We start from the raw sequence: 14309 nt of genomic DNA, 5'->3' as shown, positions 1-14309 counted from the left end.
GTGAAAGGACGGACTTGACTATGCCATCCTTCTAGAGGAAGACCAGAGATTAACACAAGCACAATTCACACAGTTTTTACCATTCGGAAAGGATCCTACGGCAGCAGAAGGAACGCCAGCGTAGATGCCGCGAAAGCCACCAGCCTTCTTAAATCCTTGGGGACTCTGCAGTCGGGTTTTTATGGTATCCAGAGGGAATAGTATTAAGTCAACGCACACACCAGCTATCCCACCAGCCTTCAAGATAAACAGGAGTAAAGCAAATTAACATCAACGTCTTGCCTACACACATGCTGCTATGAGACTTGCCTAAAGGACATTATTGAATCTAGCCATTTGCAGCAAGCTAGTGGCTCGGTCATTCATCGGCAGATTTCTCCAATAATTACTTTTAACTATAAGTGACCACGTGTGGGTTGATGTCAAGGACCGTAGGATACACAGTGCAACATTTTAACCATTCTTTCATTTTGCCTCATTTGGGTTGAATGAAGGAAGCAAATCAGCTCCAACAACTCTGAGCCAGGCAAATAAGCCCTAAGATAATGGCACACACCAGTTAGCAACATGACACAGCACAGTATGTCCACCAGCGCCAGGAATTCTTGTGCAAATATTAGGACTGGTTGAGAAAAAGATTTGTATTCACAAAGAAAAAATGTGGGGGGTTTTCAATTAAATTTTGCTTTTGACAGCCAAAAAGAGAAAAAAATTCAGTTTAAACAGAGTCATAGAAACATAGGACTGTAAGGGAGATTGAGAGATCATCTAGTCCAGGGGTTGACAACCTTTCAGAAGTGGTGTGCCGAGTCTTTATTTATTCACTCTAATTTAAGGTTTCGCGTGCCAGTAATACATTTTAACATTTTTAGAAGGTCTCTTTCTATAAGTCTATAATATATAACTAAACTATTGTTGTATGTAAAGTAAATAAGGTTTTTAAAATGTTTAAGAAGCGTCATTTAAAATTAAATTAAAATGCAGAGCCCCCCCCCGCACTGACCGGTGGCCAGGACCCGGGCAGTGTGAGTGCCACTGAAAATCAGCTCGCGTGCCGCCTTTGGCACATGTGCCATAGGTTGCCTACCCCTGATCTAGTCCATTCCCCTGAGCTGAGGCAGGACTAAGACAGACCATCCCTGAGAGGGGTTTGTCTAATTGAATTCCACTACCTGCCTCCCTAATTTGTTCCAATCTCAACTATCCTGACAATTAGGAAGTTTTTCCTGATGTCTAACTTAAATCTCCCTTACTGTAGTTTAAGCCCATTGCTTCTTGCCCCATCTTCAGCGGTTAAGGAGACTAATATATCACCTCCCTCTTTATAAGAACCTTTTACATACTTGAAGACTGTATCATGTCCCCCCTCAGTCATCTCTTCTCCAGACTAAACAAACCCAGGTTTTTTCCAATCATTCCTCAGAGGTTGTATTTCCTAGACTTTTAATCATTTTTGTTGCTTTCCTCTGGACTTTCTCCAATTTGTCTACAGCTTTCCCAAAACGTGGTGCCCAGAACTGGACGTAGTTCTCCAGTTGAGGTTTTACCAGTTTGAGGAAATCCTGAATACTTTAATCCAAAGCAATAGGGTGAAAAATTGCATTTTACACTAAAAAACTTCATTAAAAGATTTAAACCAGTTCTTATAAATATATAAACAGGAAAAAATTCACAAGAGACAGAGAAGGTCTGTAAGAGGAATCCCAATTCATAGAGTTTAAGGCCAGAGGGATTGTCAGACCACGTAATCTGACTTCAAGGGTGACCAGGTGTCCAGTTTTGGACCAGAACACCTGGTCAAAAAGGGATCCTGGTGGCTCCAGTCAGCATCACTGACCGAGCCATTGACTGTTCGGTTGGTGGCGCTGTGCGGCTCCCAGGTCGGGAAGCAGTCGGCATGTCCGGCTCCTAGCCTTAGGGGTGGTCGGGGTGGTCCGCATGCTGCCCCGCCCCCTGCCCGCAGCTCCCATTGGCTGGTCAGGGCAGGGGAAGAACTAGCTTGACTTGTGAGCGGTCAGCATGGCATATGCTTCTCCTGCTGCTACTCAGCCCTCTTCTCCTCGCACTCCTTGTCTGGCTGGGCTCAAACTGCGGCATGTGCCCTGCGGCGAACCACGGTCTGTCACCCCATTGCCAGCACCCAGGAGTTGAAGAGATGTGTATCCCCATCTCCGAGTGCTGGGAATGGGGCTGCACTCCCACCCCAAACCCACCTCATCCCCATTCCCCCCCATCATTGCATCCCACCCCAACTCAACCCCCCTTCACCCCATCCCACTCCCTGCCCCCCCATCCCCCTCACTGCATCCCTCCCCGTCCCCTGAGTAACAGCCAGATGAAATATAGGCAGGGATGAGTACACAATTACCTCCACACCCCTCACTCTCCCAAAAAAAAAAAAAAAAAAAAATCTTAGCCATTTTAACATATCTAAGAATCTGTATTAAAATTTATTCTTCGAATTCACCTTCATCATTTTTTGGTTATTTGGGTTACAGAGCACATCCATTGATATCTACCCTGTATAAAACAGCAGGAGAAAGTGAGCATGGATGTACGGTACTGCTGAATCTTTACTTGGATAATTCAAGTACAATTATACTGTGCTCAACTGGTTTTCTGTTCCACCCTAACAGAGTATTCAGAGAGGCATTTGCTATCTACCATTAAAGTTTTAATCAATAAGTTAATTACTCTTTTAATCTATTTGGCTATTTTGCGTGCATTGATTTTTCTAACTCTTCTTCCATCAGAATTCTTATCTGCCCAAAATAAAATTGATCAGATTAATCTAGCCAGCTGGTAAAACATGAATCAAAAGTTACTAATTGCTTCTTTGGATTTGTATCTTAAATGTCATTTAAATTCATGAAGCAGCTAATAGAGTACCTGTAGGATGGTGAGAATACCTGGGAGCTTACTCCATCTGCAGCAAACAGTAATGATTTTTAGATAATAAGCCAACTAAGCAGCCCATTCTCAACTGCGTGTCAGCAGCACTAGCATTATAAGTTGAACAGCTGAAGAAAAAAAAAATATATCTTTGTGTGGCGCTGGATATACCTGTCACACACTAAATCCAGCAACATGATTAAATAAAACCAGGATCGAATTCAAATGTATTGAACCATGACATTTCATACAACAGGTCACCTGAGCATATTTAAGTGTGAGCCAAATTCTGCTCTTACACACAGGCATGCAGCTCCACTTAACTATACACAATTCAGGAGGGACAAAGTTGGCCCTATGCATATTTTTAATTAATTAATTGAAAATGGATGATAAATTACAGGGCAATAGTCTATTATACACTTGTGGAAGGGAGCAGCATTCACTTTCTTAGTTGTTCACTTGTAAATGATTCTTCTAGGAGTAAATAGAGATAAAATCTTTTAAAAAGCTGGAGAGAGGATTCAGTTAGCAAATGCCCCCAAAATTATATATCCCTTAATCTGTGATCGATTTTTTCTTGGTCCATGTCCATAAAGCCTCTAAGAGTGTATATAAATGTCACATCAGATACATAGCAGAAATGGTTGTGCAGTACGAGTTAGCGGCAAGGGACTGGCATGGACCTCCTGGATCACTGAATCCGGGCTCTTGCTGATGCAGGCAATTCCATCATATAATCTCATTTCTAAATTTATCAAACTCCATCTTAATGCTAGTTGGGTTGTTTGCCTTCATTCTTCCTATTGGGAGCACCTGACTCCTCTGAGGGTTAGAAACCACCTTCCCGTTGAACATGGAACAGGAAGAGAAGGCCTTTCCTCCCTACATTCTGCAGCCAGAACTAGTCATGTTACATACCCAGATCTCATCTCAGGCACCGAAACCGACAAGCCTCTTCACAAAATTTCACTCCTTCGGGTCATTCAGCTACACCCTTACAATCATCCATGCTATCCTTGCTCCACCCCATCCCCATGTTTGTGAACAAAGAGCAGGAACCTGCCATCACTAGCTGTGGGAATGGAGGGGAAGGCACCAGAATGAGATGAGGAGGGAAAAGCAAAGATAAAGCTAAGGAATGACGTTTCGGGGCTGTGAAGAGGCTTGGAGAGATTTTCAACAGAGCTCAGCCTCCTTTTAGGCACCTAAAATAAGTGGCCAGATTTTCAAGAGACCTCTACACTTTGTGTGCTGAGCTCTTTTGAGCATCTGGCCCCAACTGTGGGTGCTGGGAGCACTGGGAAATTTGGCCCCACAAGAAGCAAAGAGATGCAATTAAGGTCTTGCAAGAAGGAACTTAAGAAGTCACTATAGCCAAAACAGGCATAGACTATAGAAAGAATAAGAAATTTAGGAGGGTTGGGTTAAAGGTAGCCAAACTCTCCAGAGGCGCAGCAGGCAGAGTTACAAACAAGTGAGGCAGAAGGAAGAAAGCAAGCTCTGAATCAAGGATAACTCCAAGATTTCTGGCTTTGGGAACAAAGTTAGTTTGTTACATTGCACTAGCGGAATTCAAAATATGAGAGGAAAAGGTAGTTCAAAAATTAAGCATTCCTTTCTCTTCGTATTTTCCACAAGCTAGCCACGTGCCCTTTGCTGCCATGTTTGAGCGCTGTTGCTCAAATTCATCCTGAACAAATGCTTCCCTGCATTTTGAGTGATGTGTTAGATGAGTAGTTCAAACTTACACTACAAAGGGCGGAGGCTGCGAACACAGCATGAAAGAAGAAATGGAGTAACAGATCCTTGTTAACAAGATCTACTCTAATGGTTTTGTTTTTCCTATTTATTAAAATTCTCAAGATACAAAGTTAGCTGCTCTTCAACATTGAAAAAAAGCAAATAGGATCCAGGCAAGGCATTTCCAGTAGACACAAGAAAGTACTAATACCATTGTACAAGGCACTGGTCACCCACATTCAAGAAAGCTCAATTAACGGTAAAGGTAATAATAGGAGATATACCAATCTCCTAGAACTGGAAGGGACCTTGAAAGGTCATCAAGTCCAGCCCCCTGCCTTCACTAGCAGGACCAATTTTTGCCCCAGATCCCTAAGCGGCCCCCTCAAGGATTGAACTCACAACCCTGTGTTTAGGAGGCCAATGCTCAAACCACTGAGCTATCCCTCCCCGCAAATTCAGACAGAAACAGGTGCAGAGAAGAGTTACTATAATGATCAGGGGAACAGAGGGCCTGAAAGGCTGACAGGATAGGATTGCTTTCTATAAATACACCACGAGGGTAAACACTAGGGAGGACAAAGGGCTATTTAAATGAAAGGACAATGCTGGAACAAGAATAAGTGGGTATAAACTGTTCACAAATAAATTTAGGCTGAAAATTAGAAGGTTTCTAATCATAAGAGAAGTGACATTCTGGAACTGCCTCCCAAAAGGAGCTGAAAGAGCAAACAATCTAACTAGCTTTAAGACAGAGCTTGACAAATCTACGAGTGGGATTAGATGACAGGGTTGCCTGTAGTGGTGGGGGGCCAGGCTCAGAAACCCTCGGGGGTCCCTTCTGGTTCATGTCTTACATTTCTCAAATCGCATGCTTCAGGGCTTCATATGGTCACCCATAGCAGTCAGGAAGGGAATTCTTCCACAGTGTATTCACAGTTGGAGGAAAAGGGGGGTGTTGGCGCAGATTTACCTCCTTCTTCTGAAGCATCAGAAATGGCCATAGCTGGAGATGGGACACCAGACAGGGTATGCCGGTGCTCTGAGGCAGTCCTGATAATTGCCTTTCTGGCACTTAGCTGGCTGATTCTTGCTCAGAGTCTAACTGATCGCCATATGAGAGGTCTGGAAAGAATTTTCCTCCAGGTCAGACTGGCAGTGACCCTGGGGGTTTTTCACCTTCCTCTGCAGCACAGGTCACAGTCGCTGATTAGAATCATCTAGGCATCTCTCTCAGTACATCTATGTACAATAGGTCAGACTAGACGATCTGGTGATCCTTTCTGGCCTTAAACTCTACAACTATGAGAAAGGCTAAAGAAAATGCAAGAGAAATTCTTAGGTAAAAAAAGGCAAGTAATGCATAAGCATTACAGTCAAACATGGATTTAAAATGGACAAGGAAAACAGCAGAAAGACTGTCAGCCCTTTATTCAAACATGAGACATTTTGAATAAAGCACTGGAATAAATTGCTTAGGGAGGTTGTGGAATCTCCATCATTGGAGATTTTTAAGAGCAGGTTAGACAAACACCTGTCAGGAATGGTCTAGAGAATTAGTCCTGCCATGAGTGCAGGGGACTGGACTTAGATGACCTCTCAAAGTTCCTTCCAGTCCTATGAGTCTATGATTCCTAGTGCAAGTTGTCTCAATGCCTTACAAAATACAAGTAGTCCAGCTTATTGTGAAGTTATTCTGTAAAAAAAAAAAAAAAGAACTCATTGTAATCAAGTCCCTGTACCATCACCCACAATTTGCAGAGGTAAAAAGAAGTTACCAAACTCACAATGGCTATAAACAGCACAACACCTTCAGTGCCCTGTTTTAAAATGAGAGACTGTTCATTGCTGTATCATTCCAAAGTATTAACTCTCTGAAGCTGCATCTACCACATGGCACTTCTAACCAATGCTGTGACCTTATCCCATATGCCCGTGAAGCACTATACACACTACGAGCACTCAAAATAATGTATAGACTTCAAAGGTCAAAAGGGACCACTGTGACCCCCTCACCTCTGCACCCCATTCCACCCCACTGTGCCCCCATCCCGCCTCCTTCCTTGCATCCGAAGAAGTGGGTATTCACCCACAAAAGCTCATGCTGCAAAACTTATTTATGCTGTTAGTCTATAAGGTGCCACAGGATTCTTTGCTGCTTTTACAGATCCAGACTAACACTAATCCTGCTGTAGGACACAGGCCAAAGAACTCCCTAGAACAACTGAACTCCTTAACATTTCAAAAGGTAAGATACTAAGACAATTCCTCCCCATTCTGGACTGATGCACATTGCCCCACGCAAAGGCAAAGGGCATCAGAAATAAATTCATACCATTTGAAAAGTGTACGCAAGGTTTTATGATGGCATTGTGATCGCTTCAATTCCTTATAATTTAGCTCAACTGATCCTTGGGGCAGGGACTGTGTCTAGAGAGTAGAGGGGCAGCCTAAGGCACCATCAATAACATTCCTCAGCACCAGCAGCTGCAACATACAGTCAGACCCTGTCCTTCCAAACTCAACTGGGAATCTCCCCTGGCAGAGCCACCCAGAAGTGGACTCTGCTCCCCTCTCAGACCCAGAGATGAGCCACCCAACTCCTACTCTCCTCACACCCGATCCACCTCCCTCATCCCCCGCAGCTGCACACCCTTCCTCCAGCCCCATCACCTCTTCTGCAACCCTCCCCCTTCCTTATCCCTCCACTGCACCCCCTTCCTCACCCCAATCCTGCCTCATCTCCTCTGCACCCATCCTGCCCCACTGTGCCCCCATCCTGCTCCCTTCCTTATCCCTCCACTGCGCCCCCTTCCTCACCCCCAAACCCACCCCGCTGTGCCCTATCCCACCCACCTCCTTCCTTATCCCCCACTGCACCCCTTCCTCACCCCCAAAGCTGCCCCGCTGTGCCCCCATCCTGCCCCCTTCCTTATCCCCCACTGTGCCCCCTTCCTCACCCCCAAACCCACCCCGCTGTGCCCTATCCCACCCGCCTCCTTATCCCCCACTGTGCCCCCTTCCTCACCCCCAAACCCACCCCGCTGTGCCCCCATCCTGCCCCCTTCCTTATCCCCCACTGCACCCCCTTCCTCACCCCCAAAGCTGCCCCACTGTGCCCCATCCTGCCCCCTTGCTTATCCTTCCACTGCACCCCCTTCCTCACCCCCTCACCTCTGCACCCCATTCCACCCCACTGTGCCCCCATCCCACCCGCCTCCTTCCTTATCCCCCACTGCACCCCTTCCTCACCCCCAAAGCTGCCCCGCTGTGCCCCCATCCTGCCCCCTTCCTTATCCCCCACTGTGCCCCCTTCCTCACCCCCAAACCCACCCCGCTGTGCCCTATCCCACCCGCCTCCTTATCCCCCACTGCACCCCCTTCCTCACCCCCAAAGCTGCCCCACTGTGCCCCATCCTGCCCCCTTGCTTATCCTTCCACTGCACCCCCTTCCTCACCCCCTCACCTCTGCACCCCATTCCACCCCACTGTGCCCCCATCCCACCCGCCTCCTTCCTTATCCCCCACTGCACCCCCTTCCTCACCCCCAAAGCTGCCCCACTGTGCCCCATCCTGCCCCCTTGCTTATCCTTCCACTGCACCCCCTTCCTCACCCCCTCACCTCTGCACCCCATTCCACCCCACTGTGCCCCCATCCCGCCCACCACCTTCCTTGTCCCCCAGCGCTGCACGCCCCGCCCCGCCTTCCTCACCGTCAGGGAGACCCAGAACTCGGCCCGCTCCATGCGGACGCCCACGCGGAGCGCTCCCCGGGGCGCGGAGACGACTCCAGCCGGCCGCACACGCCGCCCCTGGGCGCAGCCATACTGCTGCCCTCCGACCCGCTGTCACGTGGGCTGCTTGGGCCAATGAGCCTGCGCCCCGGCAGCCGGGCCGTTGTGAGGGAGCCTGGGCAGGGCGTGCGCATGCGTGCTCGGGGGGCGTGACGCCGTAGCGAAGCCTTTGCCCGTGCCCGTGCCCTTCCCTTTGCCCTCAGCGCCTGCCCGTCCCTCTCCAGTGCGGGGGCTGCACAGGGAACAGCGGGAGTGGGAACATTCTAAGGCTCCTGTTTCGACTCCCAGTCCCTCTAGGGCAGCCCACCTGCCTGCGCCCAGCGCTAGCTGCATGCTGCTGGGGCGGACAGGTGTGACAGCCAGCCAGGCATCCCCTGCCTGGGAGACAGGAGCTGGGGGGAAGGTGTAAGAGCAGGCCACACGGTGGTAGGGTGACACGATGTCCCAACTTTATGGGGACAGTCCCGATATTCAGGGCTTTTTCTTATATAGGCTCCTATTACCCCCCACCCCCTGTCCTGATTTTTCACACTTGCTGTCTGGTCACCCTACATGGTGCCAACTCCCCCAAACTCTCTCACCGGCCTGGTGCAAAACGAAGTCTTTCAGAAAGGGCCAGAGCCGCGTTATTAGAGGAGAACCTCGGCTTTCATGGAAAAAAACAAAGTCGGGGGCACGCCCAGGAGTGATAAAAGCAACTTGCGAGATTGTAACCTCACTCCTGTACGATAAGGATCCCTCTGTGTGCAGATCAGAAAATCACCTGCATGGGTCTTTCAAAGCTCGACACAGCGGCGATGTTAAAATAGGGTTTGGCCATCTTCTGGCCAAAAATCAACAAAGTACTTTAAAGCGGGGCCACGTGTTATTCTGGTCAATTTAATGGCTGACTCTTTAGAGGTAATATTGTGTTTGTTTTTCTAGTGTAACCTTGGATGTAACTTGAACGTTATCAGGAGCATGAGGCATCAAGCTGATGCCTGTCAGAGTCAGGAAGAAATGTTACATTTCCCTTTTTCTTCTGAAGGAGAAATCGTTGGCACTTATTTCATGCCTCAGTTGAAAACCCCTTGGGAAATATAGCTGTTACCAAAGTGACCTAGGGTTTACTGGTGTGAAATGATGTGAAGAGGAGCTGTTACTGCCCGGGCATGCCTCTGAGAGCGAACAACACAATGAACAATCATCTGTGGCTCACCCAGGATGCAGCCAATCCTACATTCATGTCTACTTGAGTTTAATTTGAAATGGTACCAAAAATAGGACAAAGCCTGCCTTGTGTGACCTGTGAAGTTAGAGCAGCAATGTTTGTCTCAAACAGCATTGTGTTATTATTATTCCTTTTGATTTGTAAAGTATATTCAAAGTGAAAAAGCTCCCATCTCACACTCCAGGTGCTTTTACCTTGAGTTAGAAATAAAGCCCCCACAAAGCAATGCACAAAACCAACAGCGTCTAATCCCCCCAAACCAGAGAAGCACCAGAGATGTGAGGGGGTATCAATGGGTACCCCCCTCACACACATACAACCTACCTATAACCCCTGGGTAAAATGCTAGTGTCTGATGCATGTTCTGAAGGCAACAGTTTAACTAGTTTGGACTAAGGAAGATGAACTGAGAGGTCACCACAGAGCCAGCAGCTCCATCTCATTTATTCTGAGCGGGTTCCAGCATCTCAGCTGACCACAACCACAACAGGGCGCATCTCTCAGTGAGGCAGTCCCCAAGTCATTTGGGGCTTTACAGATCCAAACCAATGCTGTAAACTTGACCTGAAAGCCAACTGGCAGCCAGTATAGATCATGGAGAAGAGCAATGCTGCCAGCTCTCATGATTTTATTGTGACTCTCTTGATACTTGGTGCTTTTCTTAAAAGCTCCTGGAGATGGGTGATTTTGTAAGAATCTCAACTTCCATTAAAAAATGAATATTTGCAGAGGAAAAAATCCCTAAAAACATGAACCAAGGGTTAAAAATCAGAAGGCAAATAAAAATAAACCAGCATTTATTATTTTTAAAAATTTCAGGACTCTTGAGCCAATCTCATGATTTGGGGGGAGAGGGATTCACTCATGATTTTTAAATGCATGGATTTGGCAATCCTGCCTAGATAGACAATCTGAGATTTCATGGCATTCCGCTAGAGTCACCTCTTGATTTTGGCTCACAAAACACCCTCTCCTTTCACACAAAGTGTAATACTCCTCTTCAACACACTATGTCTGTCTATCTCTCTCTCCTCCAGTCAGGGGTGAAAGTAACTTAAAGGACTTACCGGTACTCCTAGTCCTTAGGAGGGGGCGGGGCTCAACCAGAAGAGGGATGGCTTCTACCGGAAGAGGCAGGGCCTTTAAATCCCCGGGCACTTTAAATCAGGATTAAAAGGGCTGGGGCGGTGATAGCAGTGGCTGGAGCCCCGGTCCCTTTAAATCGCCACCCGAGCCCCGCTGCCAGAGCCCCGGGGTAGCAGTGGCAGCTGAGGGCTCGGGCAGTGATTTAAAGGATCCAGGGCTCCAGCTGTCCCTACCACCCTGGGCCTTTTAAATCATCCCCGGAGCCCTGCTGCCGGAGCCCCGGGGTAGCGGCAGCAGGGCTCCAGCGGCTATTTTAAAGGCTGGGACAGTAGCGGCTGCCGCAGCCCCAGACCCTTTAAATAGCCGCCAGAGCCCCGCCATCAATACCCCAGGGCTCTGGGGATGATTTAAAGGGCCCGGGGCAGTAGCTGCGGTAGGAGCCCCAGGCCCTTTAAATTACCGCCTAAGCCCCGCTGCCACTTCCCCAGGGCTCCAGCAGCAGGGCTCTGGCGGCAATTTAAAGGGCCCAGGGCTCCAGCCGCTGCTGGGCGCCCCAAGCCCTTTAAATTGCCACCAGGAGAAGCCAGTACGCCGTACCGGGGCGTACCAGCTTACTTCCACCTCTGCCTCCAGTGCTTCTTTTACACATCAATCCCCAAGAAGGTCACTCAGTCCAAACAGGCCAAACTTTATTTAATCTTCTTGGAGTTCATTCAAGATAACTTTGGTATCGATTCCTAGAAGACTATGGAGATCTAGTAAACATGTCATATGTAAAATAGAGTAGAGGCTGTGCTGAGGACAGCTATTAGAATGAGTCCAAAAACCTAACAGAGTGCCTGGCTTTCAGAAACATCCCTGCTATTTTAACAGGAGACAGAAATAAAAAATGATCCACCATCTGTCACTGTCAGCTCATGTTACAGTGAATAATGAAACAAGTGTATCAATCTAAAGCACCTCATTTTCCAAGTACATGTCTGTCATTCAATTAGATACCAGAGAAAAGGTTGGAAGGAAAAATCATGCAACTGCAGCAAATGAAGCATGCGCTCAAAGTTACTATCATCCCTACACAACCCACTGAGGGTAGCATTTAGAAGGAGGCCTTATTCTCCAGTTTTACCCCTGAGGCCCCGTGATGTAAAGGTTCTTCAGGGTCTCAGCAGCCATTTTTCATATTGTTCAATGTGAAGCTTTCAAAATATGCTCTGTGGCACTGTGGCTCTTTTTATTTATCACCTTCTGTCAGCTGAACAGCAGTACTCTATTAGAGAGGCCACAACCTTTTATTCTTCTGAGCCATTGTCCTGTCGTAAATGAACAAGCTCTGTCTAATGCTGTGGGCCTAACATTAATCTTCTTGATGCGTCCCACGGTGAACTCCCACCGAGCCTACAGAGTAAGTTGAGCAAAGAAAGAGGTTGGTTTTCTCGTGTCCTTTCTCCTGTGTGAGACAATGCTGTCGATGCCGCCGCATGTCCCTTTTGCAGGGCAGAGTCGAAAGGCTCGTGCGTTAACTCAACTATCGCACGCTTTGTTCCCCTCTTAGTCGCTAGTATCATCTACCAGCAAGGAGGTTACCATGTTTATTTGTCCACCAGCTGAAGCTGCTAGACTCACACCTGCTGCAGACAATTGCTACCAGTCCTGCACACAGAATCTACAATAGAACATCGGTCCTGGATGAATTAGTCCTCCTCGTTCTATGAAGGGGGGAATTGTTTCCCACTCTATGGGAGACACTGCAGGGCCCACCCACACGTACTACAGCTACTCAGGACACCAGACACTCCTTGCAGAGGCTCGATATGAGCTCTGAGGGTGTGTCTAGCCTGCAGTCGCAGGGTATGATTGCTGTGCAAGTAGACATACCCAAGCTAGCTTTAATCTAGCTAGTTTGGGTCCTAGAACGGTGAAGCCACAGCAGTGAGTCCCCCAGGGTAGGCTGTACAAGTCTACCTGTATTCCTGGGTAATTACTTGTGGCTTCATGGGGAGTTAGGTGCCTTTGCAAATCTGGACCAGAGGCCCTAGGTTGTAAGATGTGCCTTTCAGAGGCTAAATCATCACAATTTCCAAACCATACCTTGCTGAAAGTAATGATCTCCCAATGGGAGTTGGGCACCTATAGTACCTTTAAAAATTTGGCTCTGTGGGGGTTAGGCACCTGAACACTTTTAAAAATCTGTTCCTATGTCCTTGCCAAACTTCAAGTTTGCTCTGTCACCAGTTGAGACACTAGAGCTGTTCCAACTTAAAAAATTGGCTGGTGAAGCCAACTTTTGAAGAAGAAAAAAAATTGCAATTTCCCCTACCCTGCAACTTCATAGTCCCCATCAGTCACTTTGCAATGCGTAGGCAGCAGAGTCACAAACTATTAAATGCCATTTTGTGCTGCTACAAAACCGAATTCCCCCTCCACACTGGCATCCATGCCGCGTTTTGGTGAAAGGGGCTCCCAGCTGCTCCTTTCAGTGCCCCACAGTGCCATGACTCTTTGGGTGCATTATATTTACACCAGGATTTTAAATGTCAAAACACTGATAACAACGGACAAGTTTCCACGGGAAAAACCCCTTGTCATCACATCTGTTTTCCATAAAAGTGAGATGAACTAGATTTCTCTGGAATAGAGTCACAGGGTGTTTCCAGCACTGAGGCTAAATGGTGATTCAGACCAGTGGTGGAAGGGACTGACTCAAGTGCTCATGAATTGCCCAGGACAGAGATAATAAACAGAATGAGGAAAGCAATTGCTTTAATAAATAAACTGGAACATGTGTGCAGCTGATACTGCCAGGGGCTGATATATGCCAAGTAGTCTGTTGTTAACATCTGCTCCTCAGCAGCCTTAATACGCTCTGACCAGATCAATATATCTTCGCTGCTGGTGGCAGGCTCCCTTTAGCAAAGACCCTCAGGCTTGAAAAAAATTGTCCCATGCTGAAAGAATTAATCATTCCAATCAATAAGTAATGGGACTGCAACAGCCTTGATATACCGGGTCCATCGGTAGCAGTATTCACTCTATGTGATCTATCTAGATTTAGCATAGTGTAGGCCAAGGATCAGTATGCTGCTGGCATGTAATATTCCATTTAGCACGTCTGGAGACACAGTATGTCACGTGTCACGCTGGAGTTTAATGGCCTTTCATGCTTTGCCAAAGCCTTTGTGTGCTGCACAGCTGAGGGAGGCAGGTGCAGTTCTGTGGGTATAATGGCCAGTTTCAAAGGTGTCCTTAACATCCTGCAGCCACTTACAATGAAAGAAAGACAGGCTAGGAGGAGGTTATTAACAAGGCAGGAGATGTGAGGAACGGGCTGAGTGGATGGACACTTCCGGGGTTGAGAGGAAAAGAGAATCTCGTGCAGGCCAAAGGGTTTGTGTAAATGTATAAGTGCACAGGCTAAGTGCAAGGTCCTTTACACAGGAAGGAAAAATCAAAGGCACAACTACAAAATGGGGACTTAGTGGCTAGGAGGTGGCACTGCTGAAAGGGACCTGGAGGATGTAGTGTATATCACTCACCAATGTGATGCAGTGGCAAAAAGGCTAACAACATTCCAGGATGTATCGACA

General features: G+C 47.4%; 1 protein-coding gene across 2 annotated transcripts in view; it reads right to left on the bottom strand.

Moving 5' to 3' along the window:
• SLC25A26 (solute carrier family 25 member 26) overlaps positions 1–8466 on the bottom strand; it is a 125665-nt gene extending 117199 nt beyond the window's left edge. The window contains exons 1-2 of one of the 2 annotated variants that reach the window (XM_045023690.1): positions 8349–8466; positions 81–237 (exon numbers count right to left, since the gene is read on the bottom strand). In XM_045023690.1, coding sequence (XP_044879625.1) covers positions 81–237; positions 8349–8381 — 190 coding nt within the window. In that variant the 5' untranslated portion in view covers positions 8382–8466. Of the gene's footprint in view, positions 1–80; positions 238–6970; positions 7102–8348 lie in introns of those variants that run through there. The other variant, XM_045023691.1, reaches the window with a different exon arrangement.
• Between the last annotated feature and the right edge of the window lie 5843 nt (positions 8467–14309).

Source organism: Mauremys mutica, chromosome 7, assembly GCF_020497125.1.
Source record: "Mauremys mutica isolate MM-2020 ecotype Southern chromosome 7, ASM2049712v1, whole genome shotgun sequence".
NCBI lineage: Eukaryota > Metazoa > Chordata > Testudines > Geoemydidae > Mauremys > Mauremys mutica.
The sequence above is the reverse complement of the archived record's forward strand: the minus strand, read 5'-3'. Positions and strand labels throughout refer to the sequence as shown.